The 18,571-nt window shown below is 32.1% G+C and overlaps 1 protein-coding gene across 1 annotated transcript in view; it reads left to right on the forward strand.

Moving 5' to 3' along the window:
* Positions 1 to 17,131, forward strand: part of LOC143911056 (uncharacterized) — a 45,139-nt gene extending 28,008 nt beyond the window's left edge. The window contains exon 2 of the mRNA XM_077429781.1: positions 16,332 to 17,131. Coding sequence (XP_077285907.1) covers positions 16,332 to 17,131 — 800 coding nt within the window. The remainder of the gene's footprint in view (positions 1 to 16,331) is intronic.
* The last annotated feature ends 1,440 nt before the right edge of the window (positions 17,132 to 18,571 follow it).

Below are 18,571 nucleotides of genomic sequence, written 5' to 3' on the forward strand. Positions count from 1 at the left end.
TTGTTACTACGTCCATATACAGGTAGATAAAGTAAAAAACTACGCACAGATAAAAATTCTGAAAATTCAATACCAGGTGACAGTCTGGCATATCCAAATCCTCATATAGTACTCTACAAGTATACACATATTATATAACACGTTTTGTCTATGTAGTTGTAGATGTGTTTTGTTTCGGCAAAAAATTAATTAACAAAACGAATCGTAAAAAGTATTTGTTAGCAACTCGGCTGGCTGTTCACCAACGGGACCATTTCCAAAATTGCTTATTCATTTTAATTACTACAGAGTGTGTTATCGTATTAATTATGTACAATATATTCTTTGAATAGTGCCGTTGTATAATATAATATCAAGCAAGCTGTATCGTTGACTTCTACATACATATATACATTTGTATTCAATTGAATAATACCGCTTTTCAAATCGAATATCACATGAAATATTACACTTACATCACAAATCCTTCTGCGATATTGCTTATTGATTTATATGCAATAACATATGTATGAACAGTTCCGAGAAATCGGAGCTATAAAAATATGTATGCGATGTTTTATTTAAAAGTACACTTCCGGTAAATATTGACTTGATATCGAAACATCTTGCAAAACATACAGAGAATCGTAGAAATAAGTTAATAACTAACCAAGGATTCTGGCCTGAATTTGTATTATATATTACAGCATTTTCCAACCGGGAAATCACCCTCAGGGGTATGCGAAAACAAAATTAGCAATGACGGAAAAAGAAACAGACATTAACGTTGAAAGGTATGCTAGTACCTACATACAAATCAATACGTTGCGACATTTCCGATTATTTTATTTATTTTTTTATATGCATTTCTTACAATTATAAGTATATTTTATGCATCCGAAATTCTTAGCGGGGACAATTTAAATGTGAATTTTATAAAACAAATACGCATTTATCAAAATCATTTCATAATTTGTGTGAATTAAACATAATCTTTTATTTATTTTTTTTACAAATATACATACGAGAAAGGCTAAACAGGTAGACCCCAATGCACTTTCCTAGACAATCAATTAAAAACATTGCAGCATTTTTATTACATAAATCATTGTATTTCGAGAGGCTAAAGAACACAAAATTAACAATTAATTAATCTATTGAGACATCTATGGATTTATAATTGTACACAAATCAAATTCAGATATTTGTGACAGCGGGTAGGATGATTTTTGCATATTTTATAGAGGAACCGTTTCAACAATGAAATCAGATAAATTGGCAAATTCTGATAAGAAACGATCGACTTGGAGTCACAAATGACCAAGTCTGACCAGTATTATTAAAGATTAACACGGGATCGAACCCGGTAACCTCTCCATGCTAAACATAAACGCAACCACCGAGCCATACTGCTGACTACGTTATATCATTTAAAAAAATAAATGTACAATTAAAAAAAAAATTCTGATATATTAAAAAAAACATCATTAGGAATAAAATTATAAATGGTTTATAAAACAAAAGAATACATAAAAAGTCTTATGTTTCTTTAATTATTTTTAAATATGTAGATAATGTAATAAAATACGAAATAATACTAAAAACTGTAATAAAAAAAATAGTAATCATTTTAATAATTACATATGTATTGTTTTAATTAGACCAGCATTTTAATATCAAATGCGGGCATTTGAAAAGTTACTTTAACAACATGTAAAATATAAAGCAACCTAAAATGAATGAAATGTGCAATAACGCGGAGTATTAAAAATCTCGCATATATTATACACACTGTCACGTTCCAATGAAATATTAAATAATTTTTCTTTTTTTTAAACTACTTGGTTAACTAACCAAGATTTCTTTATTACTATTATTACTTTACATTTATCTTATTGGTAGAATGTAATTATGAAACGGAGAATTTAAAAGAGATACGTAGAACTGTTTCACTTTAACTTTGCTTCACTATTTAACTTTGTTCTGCTGCTGATGTTAACTTTATTATACTGCTTTGTTAGCCAGCAGTATGGCTTAATGGTAGCGTGTATGTTTACCACCAAGTGATTAGTGGGTTTGATCTTTCATACTGCTGGTTAGATTTGGGGATATTTGTGACTCCAAATCGATCGTTTCCTATCAGAGTTTGCCAATTTTATCTGATTATTGTTGAAACGGTTCCTCGAAATTGGCAAAAATCATCTTTCCTGTTGTCACAAATCTTCTGTATTTATTGTGTGTATAATTTGTAAAAATTATGTACAAAATCTAAATCCATAGATGTCTCAATGGATGAATCCTGTGATTAATTAATAAATTAATTGTTATTTCGCTTTCTTCAGCTTCTGGAAATACAGTCATTTATATTATAATAAAATGCTGCATTTTTTGTAATGAATTGTCCAGGAAGGCGCATTGGGGTCTTCCTGTCAAGCCTTCCTAATATATATCTATGTAAATCTCATGAAACTGACCAGCTCATCAATATGACAATTGAACAGGTCCAAATGTTCATCACATTAAGGAACCGGAATGCCTTTACAAGAGACGAGTTATTGAAAACATACGTTTTCGCAGGAATAGGTTTGAAAAGTAAATGATGACGCAAAGCTCTACCACATTCAGGCGCCGAAAAATTAAATTCCAATAAAATTGAAGGGTTGACAATTCTTCAATTGGGTTGCATTGGGGTCTTCCTGTCAAGCCTTCCAGGTATATATATTTGTAAAATAAATGTGTTGACTGCTACTCTCGGAGTCTCGATGGTGATGACAAACTGTCACTTGCGGAGTCCATGGTGATGACTACCACTCTCGGAGTCTTGATGGTGATGACTACCACTTGAATTCTAACAGTAATGAGTTTATATACTCTTCTTTAAAACAATGAAGTGTTGAAGACACGTGAAGTACAATTTTGGTTAGTCGGTGTTTAAGAGAGCTGGACCCCATCGCTTTGTCCATATAAACGTATTTGGCACTAGAGAAATTATTTTTTTAATATGCTATTTATATCCACCATAGGCATGTTTTTAAGCATATATTTTTTGAGAAATAATTGAAACATGCCTATGGTGGATATCCATAGCATATTAAAATATAATTTCTCTAGTGCCATAATTGAGGAAGGGAGAAGTCAAATACGTTTGCATGGACAAGGCGCTAGAGTCCAGCCCTCTTAAGGTGTGCTATAAATCAATTGTGTTTCTTATTGAATTAGGTGTGCCACAAATCAATGGTGCTACTTTTTAAATTAAGTGTGCCACAAATGGTGTGTATTATCCCTACTGGTTAGTCGACTATATTGATAAGTAAGGTACATAACAGTACATAGGAACAGCAACGTCTCAAACGACAACCGCACGGTGCATTAGCGTTCGAATTACAAATTCACTGACATTAAGAAGTGAATTTTTAATTATATTGTAACATCCATATTAACTGCTTGAGCTTTATTGAACTGACAATAACAGTTACACTGTAACATATACAAACAGAGGTAGACGAGTCGAAAAAGGTCGGGAGTCGCCGTTCCAATAGATGTGTATATAAAAATATCGGTTGACCCGGAATAGAAGCACGTTCGTTAGGGCACATCAATTATTGGAAAGAAGACCACTTCTAATGCGGCACTAAGCGCAACATCGGCTGAAAAGCTTCAACCGACCGAGGCTTTCACGCGAATCCAGAGCTTTTTGCTTCAGATTTAGCGCGCATCCGGTGGATTCGAGAGCAGACACGTTTTAATTGAACCCTCGGTCGATAACACACACACACACACATACAAGCGCTATAAAACCCTTATATAAAAGTACATGTGTACATAAATCCCAATATAAAAAAGTAAAATTTCATTAACGTTCTTGCAAGCTTTTACAAGAGGATTTAAATGCTCTTCATGCTTGGTCGTTAACTAACCGTTTACCTCTTAATGTGTCCAAATGTAAGGTAATAACTTAGTCTAGTTCTAGATATATACCTTTCTATATCTGGCTGGTAGCTCTGAATTGAACTGGGTAGAATCTACTGTTGATCTTGGAGTTTGATTTTGATTTTTAAATGCTTTTTATTATTACAAAATTATGTTCAAAATACATCTTATATCTATTTTAATAGCTACTGATGTACTGATCATTTTAATAATAAAAAAAGAGCTCAAAAACCTACATATTTACAATTCTTATAAATGCTCATAGTACATCTAATACATAATATGAATTAAAGACTCTCTAAAGTTGACGATAGGTATAAAGATGAAGGGTATAGACATTTTGTTGTAATCGTCGAGACTCTTCACAAGTGTGTTAGTATGGTTATTGATGATTCTGTCATATAATCTACTGGTTAGTTTGTTAGTAATGTCTGTAACAAACGGAATATTATATATAAGGCATGCAGTTTTTTCAAGTTAGTATATATGGGTGTGTTGTAAATTATGCTTAGGGATTTATTTGGTATTATTTGGAGCTTGGAAAGGTTAGTATTCGAGGGGTAATTCCATACAGGTGAAGCATAGGTTAATAATGGTAATATGAGCGCGCGATATAATTTTATTTTATTTTGAGTTGATAAAGAACTATGGCAATTAAATATTGGGAATATTGAGGATATACTCCGAATCGCCTTGCATTTCGCTGCTTCAATATGAGGTGCCCATCTCATTATTTTATCAAAAATTACTCCTAAATATTTTATTAATGACTGCCATTTCAGACTTCCTCCAGAGGGAATTTTCATATCTGAACTTGGCTTATGCTTTCTAATACTAAAGAATATCGTTTCTGATTTGGTTTGATTAATTTGAATTTTCCACTTAGTGAAGTGTTCCGTCATTGTTTCAATTGCAAATTCAAGATTTTTACGAATAGTGTCTGGTTTTTTGCTACTTGTGAAGCAAGCGGTGTCATCTGCATATAGGGCTATGTGACAGTTTTTTGTAATAGGTAAGTCATTTATATGTTTATATGGAGAATAAGAGTGGGACAAGCAAGCTCCCGATCTTGGGGTTGCTTTTTGGAGTGACCTAAGGTTTTCCAATTACATTGATTCTGTGTGTAGCTCAGATTCAAGTATGCTAGGATTTGTTTTTCGCAATTCCCGTAATTTCCATAATCCCACTGTTCTGAGGCTTTTGTACAATGCTCTGGTGAACAGTACTATGGAGTACGCCTCTATGATCTGGAGTTCTTCAGTCAAAACGCAATCTATTATGTAAACTTGAACTTATTCAAAGACTCTTTCTCCGGCTTCTTTATGAGGAGCCATATGAGATTTAACCATATTTATTTACTTCAAAATTTGTCATGGGTATGGTCGGCTACACTTTTTTTGAACACAGGAGAAATTTTGCTCTCATCAAGTTCTTGTTTTCTATATTTAGAGGTTTTATCTCATGCCAATCTATTCTGGCGTAGATTGGCGTCCATGCTCAGGAGACTTTTGATCTGGACCCGCCATCGTCCCCTATTTCATATTCCTCTGGCAAGAACTGTGGCATTATTTTGGTTCTTCCATTCCTCGAGGCCTCCGTTTCTTAAATTCATTGGATTGTGCCATTTACATTTTTCATATCTCTTTTCATTAGCTGCACCGCTTCCTCGGTTATGGGGGTGTCGACCAACTTGAGCAGTTAATTGTTGACAATTTTAATTGTTTACTGTTGAATTGGCTGTTATATTTTTATGTATTATATGAATTTTTAATGTCATGTATTTTTTCTTCTTCTGTAATTCGTGTATTTTTACTTTATCTATGTACGTAGTAACAATAGATGAAGTTATTGGATCATGCAAAAATTCGAATTCGATATTTTGACTGATTCGAACTCAGAATCGATCACTAGTCACGTTTTCATGATCTAGAAAAAATGTGCGTGGCTGTGTGTCAGTGTATTTTGGGGATTTTTTGAACCGAAACGGTTACTGAAATTCTTAACGAAACATAATTTTTTTTCAAATTTTTAAGTTGACCGGAAATGGTATATCCCCTTATACATAGGTGTCCTCTTTTATTTAAGTTTTTGAATTCAATTATCTCCCAAACCGCTAACTGAATCGGACTGAATTTTTTTTAGATGTAATAGAAATTATAAATTTTATAACCTATTATTTTTAACTGAACCGGAAGTAGTACGTTTACTCTAGAGAATCGAGGTATTTTATTTTTTTCTCAGAAACCTTTTTTGTTTATTGAACTGAAATTCCATATCTAGAATTTTAAGATTAATACCAAGTTATGTATAAAATTTAGTAAGCATCCGTCATCCGGAAGTGGCAGTTTACTATTGTTCGATTTTTCTTACAATATTTTTTCTTATGTTATTAATCTGCTTGATCAATCTGTTAGGCGAGTGTGCATGATTACTTTATATAAAATAAAAATAAATTTGAGAGATATGAGAGTAAGCTTAGAGTAGATGTGAAACGAAACACTTCAACCTAATCAGTCGCAATGGTTTAATTCGGAAAGTTCAAGGCACATTTGCTTCCGGTTGTATTTTGAAAAATCTGTCATTCGAGCAATTGTTTTTTGAGCAATTTACCTAGAACCGTCGAAGAAGTCTCCATAAAATTTACGCAGCTTTGTAGCCTGAATTGATACAGTTTCGCTAACGGTTCAATGAAAGAATGATGTAAAATTTAAGAGTATCACTCGTAAGCACACTCGTTCTACGTACGTACGTATTTATGTACATATGTACATAATGAATATTAAATAGGAAAGGAATTCACGAAAACGGTAGTGGTTTTACAACTTTCATTGTGTCGCACTTAACCCTTTCCGCTCGTAAAGCTACCCCAGTTTAAAGTTTCATTCCATGAAACAATGCCACATTTTCTTTATATAATTTAATGGCTGTGTACCGATTTAGATACTCGTATACATATTTAATAGAGTCTAACAAGCATAATTTTGTTGAATTTGACTTGTCAACTCGTGATATGCTAATCAAAGTCTTCCTTTACTTATTAGTATACATATGTATACATACGAAATTTAAATGGAAAATTTATTTAAAATATTTCCATGGATATTAACTCACTAGGTACTGAACGGAATGTTTGGGAATTTAAAATATGTGTGCATATTATGTAAATTTTTAGCCTTCAAGTTTTGTTTAATATTTATGCTTTGATTTAAAATAAATTGGGCCTTCGTTTATTACTCATCTTTAAAAAGCTCATTATTTTATAATAATTGCTGAAATTTTGAAGAGATATCAAATAAAATAACTTTTAAAATTACATTTTCCTAAACTCATCTTTTATAAATTCTGTTTTTTGGTGATTTTATTTTTAACGATCAATACAGAATTTCCTAACGAAATTTCTTTCATAATCAAGATCAAGAACAATAAACTACATCTACCACTATTTTTCGCATCTTGAAACACGTCTACACGTCCAAGCTACAATATTAATAGTATACATGTGCATATTTATACTAGACAATAGAAAGGATAGTGCATTCCCAATAATCTAAATAATAATTAAATACAAAAATTAATAATTGCGTTCTGATTCAATTTCTTTTCACACTTACATATACTGACATCGACATTATTTGAGTACTTCTAAAAATTCTTAGTACTTATGTAACCATATGCGTTGCCTTAGAGTTATTCTTGTCATGGCACATATGATGTACATATGGACTTTTATTTGTTCCAATGAAAGATTAAATCATTTTTCTTTTTTAAAACTACTTGGTTAACTAACGAAGATTTCTTTATTATTATTAATACGTTACATTTATCTTATTGGTAGAATTTTATTATGGAACGGAGAATTTAAATGAGATACGTAGAACTGTTTCACTTTAACTTTGCTTCACTATTTTAACTTTGTTCTGCTGCTGATGTGTTGACTACTACTCTCGGAGTCTCGATGGTATCGACTACCACTCTCTTAGTCTTGATGGTGATTACTGTCACTCTCGGAGTCGATGGTGATGACTATCACTCTCGGAGTCGATAGTGATGATTAGCTTAAATTCTAACAGTAATGAATTTATATACTCTTCTTTAAAACAATGAAGTGTTGACGATACGTATCGTACAATTTCGGTTAGTCGGTGTTTAAGTGGGCTGGATAACCGAAACCTTAATTTTGTTGCCGTTTCTTTCTTCGATATTTATATTGAGTGAATGCGACAATATATATATCAATATATATATTAAGTGAATGCGACAGTTGCACCTAGACCAGATAATATCTATTTTAAATCGACAAAATCGAGGTTTCGTATTCTCCAGTTTTCTCCTCCGAAACTGGACCAATTTAAAAAAAAATTCATCATCGTATGAAAAAGATATTTTCTATGTTTGTATGGTCATATTTTTTTAAAAATCAACCGTTAAATAAGCACGCTGGACTCTTTTCGTGGGTGTAAAAAAGAGGCAATTTTATAGATGTTTGGCAGCTCCTAACTCCTATAAATAATAACGAATCAAAAAAATAAAACCATAAAAACATGCCAATGGTAGATATCTATAGCATATTAAAAAACAATTTCTCTATTGCCATTATTGAGGAAGATAGAAGTGTAATACGTAATTGTATGGACAAGGCGCTGGTGTACAGCCGTCTTAAGATGTGCTATAAATCACTGGTGTTACTTATTAAATTAGGTGTGCCACAAATCAATGCTGCTAATTATTAAATTAGGTGTACCACAAATCAATGGTGCTACTTATTACATAAGGTTTGCCACAAATCAATAGTGTGTCTAATCCCTACTGGTTAGTCGACAAGCGAGTGTACATGACAGTATGTATGTAATAAAATAATTAACAAAAATATAATCATATTTTAGTTCATTTCAAATTAAATATACATAATCAATAAAGCATACATAAAACTCCATATTGAAATTTCCACAAAATCACCACGAACGTAAGCGGGCAAGAGGAAAATTCACCTCCATTTTCCGGCCACAACGTGACAATTTTCACGCAACATTGCCCGCCGGCTTTAATCCGATCACATTTATAATGAATTTCGTGTCAAGTGCGTTACAATTTTGCATGAAAATCATGTTTACTTTTAATAAGTGGCTATCGGTGCCAATAACGAATTAACATATTCGAAAGATTAGCATCTGCTTCCATGGCTTACCGTTTCATCACCCGACCCCCATTATATTCTATTATGTTTTTAATGTATACACACTCTTACGTAGGTACGTGTGTGTATCTAAAATGTGTAGCTAGACTAAACATGTACCCACCCACGGTGGAGTAGAATACTCATAAGCCATTATGGGTACAACTAAGTGGCTCCATTATTCACTGACCCTTATTGAAAGTGTGGCCATTAATCACTCATCAACATCGACGAGAAGTTCAAATACTTAATAAGTCTGCTAACTCAGTCTTCACCACACACACACACACACACACACATATTCCTCTACATTACACTTGGTAATCGGTATTATGTTAAAACTTTCTTCGAAATTTGTCGATTAATATTTATCACATGTAACTTTTATGGCCGCGATAAATCTCTTTACATCGGCTTTAGCGACTCACAAACTCAGCATAAACTAATTTTTTAACGATGGAAAGCAAATAATATTCTAGTAGAAATATTTTTGCTTAAAATTTTGTGGCAAAGCATTTTTCAAAACCAAAAAGTTAGAGCGAACTTCTGTAATATATTCTAGTATCAGAGTGTACAAACTTTCTAGCATGGAAGCTGCACTGCAGCTTTTTAAGGGCTTTATTAATTTAAAATGCAACGTGATACAATTAAATGTGCAATTTGAATGTTTGAAAAATGCATTTAAAACATTCTTAGTAACATATTTGATTTTTAAATTACTGAATTATGTTAACAATACATCTTATATCTATTTTAATAGCTACTGATCTACTGATCATGTTCTATTTTACAATTTTAATTTCATTTTGTTTGTAAGCATAGTATTATATTATTCTAATGTTAATGTACAGCATAACAGGAAAAATAAATGAATATAAAAAACTTTAGTAAAAAAACTATTGTAACGTTACATAGAGAGACGCCCCGTAGACCGGTGACGTCATGGTGACGCCGACCAATGGTGGAGTCGGGCGTTGCGGCCAATGGCTGCACCCGACTCCTTGACCAATGACTATACGTGTCATAACGTGTATGCGCTGAGCGCTGAATATTTATAAGTATGGTGCGCTCTCGAACGGTGGAATTCGGATCCTGACCTCCACCGGACGAGCAGCAATAAAGACCTGGAACCTGCCTGCGTGTTTTCTTGTACCTCGACCTGACTCCACTTACCGTTGAATACTCTTCACTATATTAAAAAAGAGGACACCTATAAGGCGAGGTACCATTTCCGGTCAACTTAAAAATTTGAAAAAAATTTACGTCGTGTCGATAAGAATTTCAGTAACCGATACTAAGTTTCAGTTCGATAGGACTAACGGTGCTAAAAATATCCCCAAAATACACACACACACATTTTTTTTCTAGATCATGAAAACGTGATCAGTGATCGATTCTGAGTTCGAATCAGTCAAAATCTCGAGTTCGAATTTTCGCATGATCACAAAACTTCATATATTGTTACTACGTACATAGATAAAATAAAAAAACTCAAGTAAAATAAGTGTATATAAACAAACAATAAAATTAATAAAATAAAAAGGCAATTTAATCAATATTTCAACAACAAATGTACAAATGTGTGGGATTAAAATTTCAATCAAAATGATTTCAATGATTGGGGTTTCAATCAAAAAGATTTCAATGATTGGGGTTTCAATCAAAATTATGATCCCGGCTTAAACTAATGTAGATAAATATATTACTAAGAGGTATGGGCCGCCTTGGTATGTATGTGATGATCTAAAAGCGGCCCATGATGTATGTATGTAAGTAAGCTTATTGTAAAAAACTAAATGTATGTAAGCTTATTGTAAATCATATTAACAATTAAATACAACATAACTTCTTATTGAATACTTATCTCGCAGATAAAACCGACTGAGGAGATATACAGTGAAATGTCAGATTTGACATATTTGGCCAAAAATCAATATACATATATCGTGTATTACATTACATGAAGCTAGAAGCCAAATTTGAAATTTATATATACATATGAGAGTTAAAACTATAAATATTTAAATATTAGAGATAACGAGAACCTATAGAGCAAATTTTATAAAATATAGAGTGAATTATAGGCGTTTAAACAATTAAAATCTGAAATAGCATATCAAGGCGAAAAGGTTGAAGATAGATTATGGCAGCCTTACGTACCGTCATAAACGTCACCGTATCCGAGATTCTGGATATTTGTTACGCATTGTATACGATATTTTATCTCTAACGTAATGGCAGACGATACATTTACGTATATTGATGACCAAAATGAGCAATATGGCAAAGTATGAAAACGATCGGATAAGAGATAAAAATGACCACTAACACGAAAGCCATGTGAAACGTAAAGGAGGTAAGTAAAAATAGCTCAAAAACCTATTTACAATTCTTATAAATACTCATAATACATCTTGTACAGAATACTAACTAAAGACTCTCTGAAGTCGAAGATCTATAGCAGATTTTGTTTAGATAATCTGTGATTGGAAATAAGGGAAATAATCAGGAGAAAGTTTACCTCTTATCCGATTGTTTTCATACTTTGCCATATTGCTCATTTTGGTCATCAATACAAGTAAATGGATCCTCCGCCATTACGATAGAGATAAAATATCGTTTAAGAAGCGAAACAAGTCCGGACATTTTTAATCTCGGTGACAGTTGGTAGTCATTAATTTTATACATAGATGGCGGTAGTAAAATAAAATTATTGGTATTTTTATTCAGAATGATAATTTTATATACAAATTATGTATAGAAGAGGTATGTTTTTAAAAAGCTTTTTTTAATCTTTTTATTTGATTTTTAAATGCTTTTTATTATTACTAAATTATGTTCACAATACATATTATATCTATTTTAATAGCTACTGATCTACTGATCATTTTCTACTTTACAATTGATGGGCTGAAAACCAGATTGGTACAAGTGAAATTTTTGAAAAAATCTGGTTTAAGTGCTAAAATAATAGCATATATGAAAAGCTATTATTTTTAACCCAGTCTGTCTGCAGTCCTGCAGTCTGTAGATGTGAATTTCTAGCATGTCCAGTTCCAAGAACTGTACTATAGCATTTAATGATATTTATGTAATATTATACATACATACGTATATTATATAAAGAAAGCAGATTCGATCGCCGAATAAATATTTTATGCAGATGGTGATGATGATGATGAACGACCGCCGCGCCGTAAATAAACGACATTTTTTTTAATCTCGTTCAAACACTGTCGTATCCGTCGTTAGTAACACTGCGAAATTGCTTCCGTCGTTTCTTTAATGTAGTCTTGTTTATTTTGTAAATATTAAAAAATAAACCGAGACATAATTCTTAATTGGTTTTACGCCGTAAATATTCTCCAGTAATTTATATCTACGCGACTGTTCAAATTTGCTTTCTTATTATATACATACATATGTATGTACTATACATATTGTATAGGGTTGTCAGATTTCATGAATGTCAAACCGGGACACCCCCCCCCCTCCCAAAAAAACAGATCAAATAATTTTTTAATTATATTAAATAATTAAATTATATTGATTACTTAAATAGGAACAAAAGCAGTCATAAAAAAATAAATTTAAAAACAATTGACAATATAATATAAACAAACGAATAGGAACAAAAGCAACCATAAACATCTAAATTTAAAAAAATACAAATAATATACACTAAACACAGTGATAGGAATAAAAATACTATACAGATTTTTATATTATTAGTAACAAAATCAGTTATAAACATAATAAATAAAATAAAAAGGCAATAAAAACAATATTTCAACAACAAATTTACAAATATGTGCGATTTCAGGATTTCATGATCAAAGAGTTTTCAATGATTGGGGTTTCAATCAAAATTATGATCCCGGCTTAAACTAATGTAATTAAATATATTACTAAGAGGTTTGGGCCGCATGTGATGATATATGTACGTATGTGATGATTTTAAATCGGCCCAAACCTCTTAGTAATACAATTAATTACATTAGTTTAAGCCGGGATCATAATTTTGATTGAAACCCCAATCATTGAAAACTCTTTGATTGAAATATTAATAATGAAATCCCACATATTTGTACATTTGTTGTTGAAATATTGTTTAAATTGCCTTTTTATTTTATTTATATTTTAGTACATTATTTTATTACTAGTTTTTTTTTAGTTGAGTTTTTTTTATTTTATAATTTTAAATATCTTAATATTATATACAAAACTAAAAGGTTAGTATTTAAAAAAGTTTTTTTTACCAGGGTTTTTATTTTAAAATTTTAATTTACTAGTTATATAACCGGAGTAGAACTTTTAAATCTAAAAATAAAACTATCACTGTTTGATCTGTGTACATATATTAAGCCTGTATTGGTTTGAAAGTTTGTTTTGATTTGAGGTTATGGGTTAAACGTCATTCTGTCAGATTCACCGAACAGTGTTGCCACCCTGCATAAAGGCCAGTGTGGCAATACCCAAGACCGTTGGCTCAGCAAGCCTCCACAAAACTATAAATATTTATATATTTAGAGATAACGAGAACCTATAAAGTTTAAATAATAAAAATTTGATAGCGAGATGGCAGGGCGAAAAGTAATGAAACTACCGATGTGAATGATGAATGTGACAGATAAACGTCACCGTGTAATACGATGCAGTATTTTCAAACGTGTCTAATACGATATTTTTTCACCGTCGTAATTGCGGATGATACCTTAACTTATATTGATGACCAAAATGAGCAATATGGCAAAGTATGAAGTACACTTGCCTTACTGTACTGTCAAACATTGGACAGCCACTGTCAAAATTGTGTGTTTAAAACAGGACTGTGGAGTCGGAGCATTTCAAGCGGAGTCGGAGTCGAAGTCTTAAACGATCAACCGACTCGGACTACTTTTTATTATTTTCTTTAATTAATTAGGTCAACTAGAATCTTTTTTTTAACTAGAAATTTAAATTTATTTAAAAGAAATTAAATTTCTTATCATGAATTTATATGACATTATAAATAAAATCGTTGAATTGCACGTATTTTGATGTGTTGTAGACAAAACCGATTGTTTCCCTCGTCTCATAATTCAAAAATTGGGTTATATGTAAGTAAATTTTTAGTGACTTTTTTAATTCATTTAATTTTTTATATTTCATAAATCGCTATTATTTTAAATCTTATACTAACAATTTTATAGGTTTATTAACCCTCCCTCACCGAAGTAGGGTATGCAAGTGCCCCAATTTTTACGTTTTTCGTAATAACTATGTGGTTTTCAAAGCTATACACCCTATATTACTTGTATTCCTAGAATGAACTACAAGAAATTTATTTTAATAGATTTTGTGTGATTTAGAAAAGGGATACATCGTAATTTTATCGTGTATTAAACATCGAATAGTGCAAAATAGTTGCAATAAAAGAATAAAATAACGGCTGAAACAGAGCCATCTTTCCAAGGTGGGTATCAATTACACACTGGCCGTTGAGGGCAGCGTACTGAATGCACCCTATCTCTCTCTCTCTCGTGTACAAAGGGCTTCCCGCGATATTAATTACTTCTGCTAATATTGCTCACATAATAAAAGTTTCAATGAGGAATACATATAGAAATTATGAAGAACCTCCATTCAGTATATTTGGAGAAATAAAATAAAATATAAATTCTGGTCACTCGCTATCCATCACAGTGCGGCAATTGAAGTAAAGTAAAGCAGCGTAATTGAAAGGAGAAACATATGTTGAGTAAAAATAAATAAAATATACTTACAGGTAAATGTGCTTATAGGTATCTGCAAGTTAAATTAAATCTCCTACCTTCACTGTAACCTTTTTAAATATTCGCATTGTTGTAAAACAACGTATATATTCACCAGCTATATGTAGTCTCCATAGCAACAGTTTGAGCGCCTTTGCCAATCATCTTCTTCATTATACATTTATGTATATAATATTTTCATTTATAAAGAGTGCACGTAATTTAATTAAAACTGTTGCATATTTTATACCATTTTAAATATTTTTTTGATTTAAATTAATATCATACAAAAAGAAACAAATTTATTTCTCACACGCGTAGAAAAATTCAACATAACTAAATAATAAAAAACACGCACTTGAATCACTTTGTATCACAACACGTAGCCAATTAATCAATAGTGACCGGTGCAAATGATGACTTATATGTAACATATATATATGTAACATATATATATATATATATATATATATATATATATATATATATATATATATATATATATATTTTTTTTTTTTTTTTTTTTTTTTTTTACAAATCAATATACACTCGCCATTACAGATTTGCTCCAATGCGACGGGTGTACGTTAACGAAATACAGAATACATAAACAATCAGAAATCAGAAATACAGTAATACATACATATATGTACAATCAGAATATATAGCATATAACAATTAATCAGAAATAATAATCATAAAGACATCTATGGATTTAGATTTTAGATTTTTTTTTTGTATACAATTTTTAAACATATAATAAATACGAAATTATAGAGATATCTATAGATTTCAGATTACTGTGTATAATTATTACAAATTATACACAGGCAGATTTTGTGACAACAGGATTAGATCTAATACCAATTTTCAGGAACCGTTTCAGCAATGATCAGATAAAATTGGCAAACTCTGATAGAGAAACGATCGATTTGGAGTCACAAAACCCCCAAATCTAACCAGCAGTGGCGAGGACTCGAACCTTTGACCTCAGTGGTTTTAAATATATACGCTACCACTAAGCAAACTGCTGGCTGTTTGGCTTAGTGGTAGGATATAAACGAAGTACACGGATTCGCAGACGAATTATTCAGTAAAACTGTTTTCAACACTTGAATTGGGACGGGATTAATTTAATTAAATATTTTCAGCTTTATTTAAGAACGATATCATTGTATCGAATGCTATTTTGTATAATCAATTGAAACGTTGATTAACCGCGAACAATTTTTAACTACTTAGTGTAAGAGTCATCCGTAGAGACACGTTTTTTGGGCATGTATTTTTGTCAATTTTAGCATTTTCATTTTGCATTTTAGCATTTTAGGGCATCAAAAGAGTTTAATTTTAAATAATAAAAAATTCGATGAATTTTAATAAAATTTATTTAGCACATATATACAATTTAAAGACAACACAACAATTAAAAAATAATATAAAAATTCAAAAATGTTTTGGAATTAAAATTACAATGATTTTTTTTTTGTTTATTTCAGGTTATGGCAGTATGGTACCTCGCACAGCGTTGGGAAAAGCCGTAACCATTGGATACGCCCTGCTAGGAATACCACTTACCATGTTGTACCTGACCAGTGTGGGATCTATGCTTTCAAAAGTGGCCAGAGGGGCGTTTTCGAGAGCCCTTTGCTGTTGCCTGTGCTCAAATTGCGGATACTGCTGCTACGACGAAAGGAGAATGGCTGAAAAGGAGCGACGCATGAAGATGAAAAGGCAACAGGAGGAGATCAAAACACAACAGAACACCCAAAAACCACAAGAACCGTTCTACGTGGTCAAAGCAGCCTCGGAAGCCATGACGTCATCTCACAACAAGGACATGGACAAGTCGAATCCAAACCTGAACAAGGACGTGGACAACATCAGCTGGCCTGATACTGATTCGAAGCTTTCCATGCAAGGTTTGAGCATACTGGCGCCGATTCTTCTATGCCTGTGCATAATGTTCGCATACATAGTAATCGGCACCGTAGTTCTGTATAAAATTGACAATTTGCGTCCCATCGACGGATTCTACTTCTGCTTCATGTCTTTGAGCACTATCGGCTTTGGGAATCTGATTCCGGGGCATTCGAAGCAGAACGGCACTGAGAATGCAACCATGTGGTTCTGCTCGATTTATATCATGTCTGGATTGGCTCTGACGGCCATGTGCTTCAACGTGGTCCACGACGAGATCATACACAGGCTGAAGCACCAGCAGAAGGAGTGGTCTCAAAAGGGCAACACAATAAAGGACGAGGTGAATCTGCGCGATCCTTTCTATATAGCGTCCTGACAGTTCTACAATGGAGGCGCGGTCAAAACCGAGAATTTGTACAGTGTAATGGAGGAGACGAATTTGTGCACGATCAAAGGGAGAATGGGGGAGAGTTCCATGTGCTTGGATGATGTCATAGAAGAAGGTTCCACGATAGGAGGTGGGTCTAGTGTGAGCGATGTTCCCATGACTGAATTCAGTGGAGTTTCTTGCAACGGCGAGGACGAGATCGTGGCCATTGTCACGAAAAAGGACACTGTGAATAGTGTCAATATGGTGGCTTATAATTTCCTACCGGAAATGCTGAGCCAGGTCATAAACACCACACCGTGAAGTGAGTGCTCGCATAGTTTTGGGTTGACGAGCAAGTGGATGCTCCTCCAGGGTATTGCTATATGTTTCTCGTTCTTCCTTTCTTTCCCCTGCATAATTAATGTCTGGATGGAGAAAACTGCTTGATATTCTGTAAGGGAAGCCGCTCGGCTTTTGTGTAAACTAAAAACAATGAGGGTAATTAATTTTAAATGTACAATATTAAAATAACAATATTTAGGCTACGTTGAAGTCTCACCTATATATCATGTAATAACATCGTAGACAAATCAGCATTTTTTAATAATGTATCAAAAAATCTAAGATATTGAGATACTCTTGCTTTGTATTATACTTTTAAGGTGGCCATTGGGGTAGAGATTTATTTCTAGAAATTTTTGTATCATTAGCTATCTCTCAGACAAGACTTTAATTCACAATACAATCACGGCTTGTGATCCCATTTGTGTTCATTGATTTTTGTAAAGACTCAGAATATTAAAATAGCAATATTGTTTTTTTAAATGTGGCTAATGATCTCTAGGTATGAAATTTTTCGTTGTCATACACAAGTTTATTCAAACAACAAATGTTCATAGAATGCATATATGTAAATATGTACATAAGTCAATGGCCACCTTTACAGTCATTCTCATATTATATCATGATTGTATACCTTTTATTTACAAAAATTAACATTCTAAACATTATATTTAAATATATATATCGTGTAATCATATGGACACTGACTGTATTGTATTGTATAGAGTGCGGCAAAGAAATGGGCGATTGCAAAAGTTAAATGACAAGAATTCGTTTTAAGTAATGTAGACATTTTAAATTAATTTGTATTATATTTACAAAAGGCGAGGTATTAATGTGTTCCAATTAAAATAAAATTATTTAAATCGTAAGTACAGTTTTAGTTAATAGCTCAAATATTTGCATACATAAATTATTTGCAGCATTTTATAATAATTTATACAAGCTTTTGTGTGTTCAATTATTTTGTTACGTGAAAATAATTATTTCCAATCGCCGAACTTTTTGCCGCATCGTTTAATAGAAACATCGTACTCTCAATTCATTCGATTATTTACATAGTTTCATTTAATATATTTAAAAATATATATAATTTGGAAAAAA

Source organism: Arctopsyche grandis, chromosome 1 (genome assembly GCF_051622035.1).
Source record: "Arctopsyche grandis isolate Sample6627 chromosome 1, ASM5162203v2, whole genome shotgun sequence".
Lineage (NCBI taxonomy): Eukaryota > Metazoa > Arthropoda > Insecta > Trichoptera > Hydropsychidae > Arctopsyche > Arctopsyche grandis.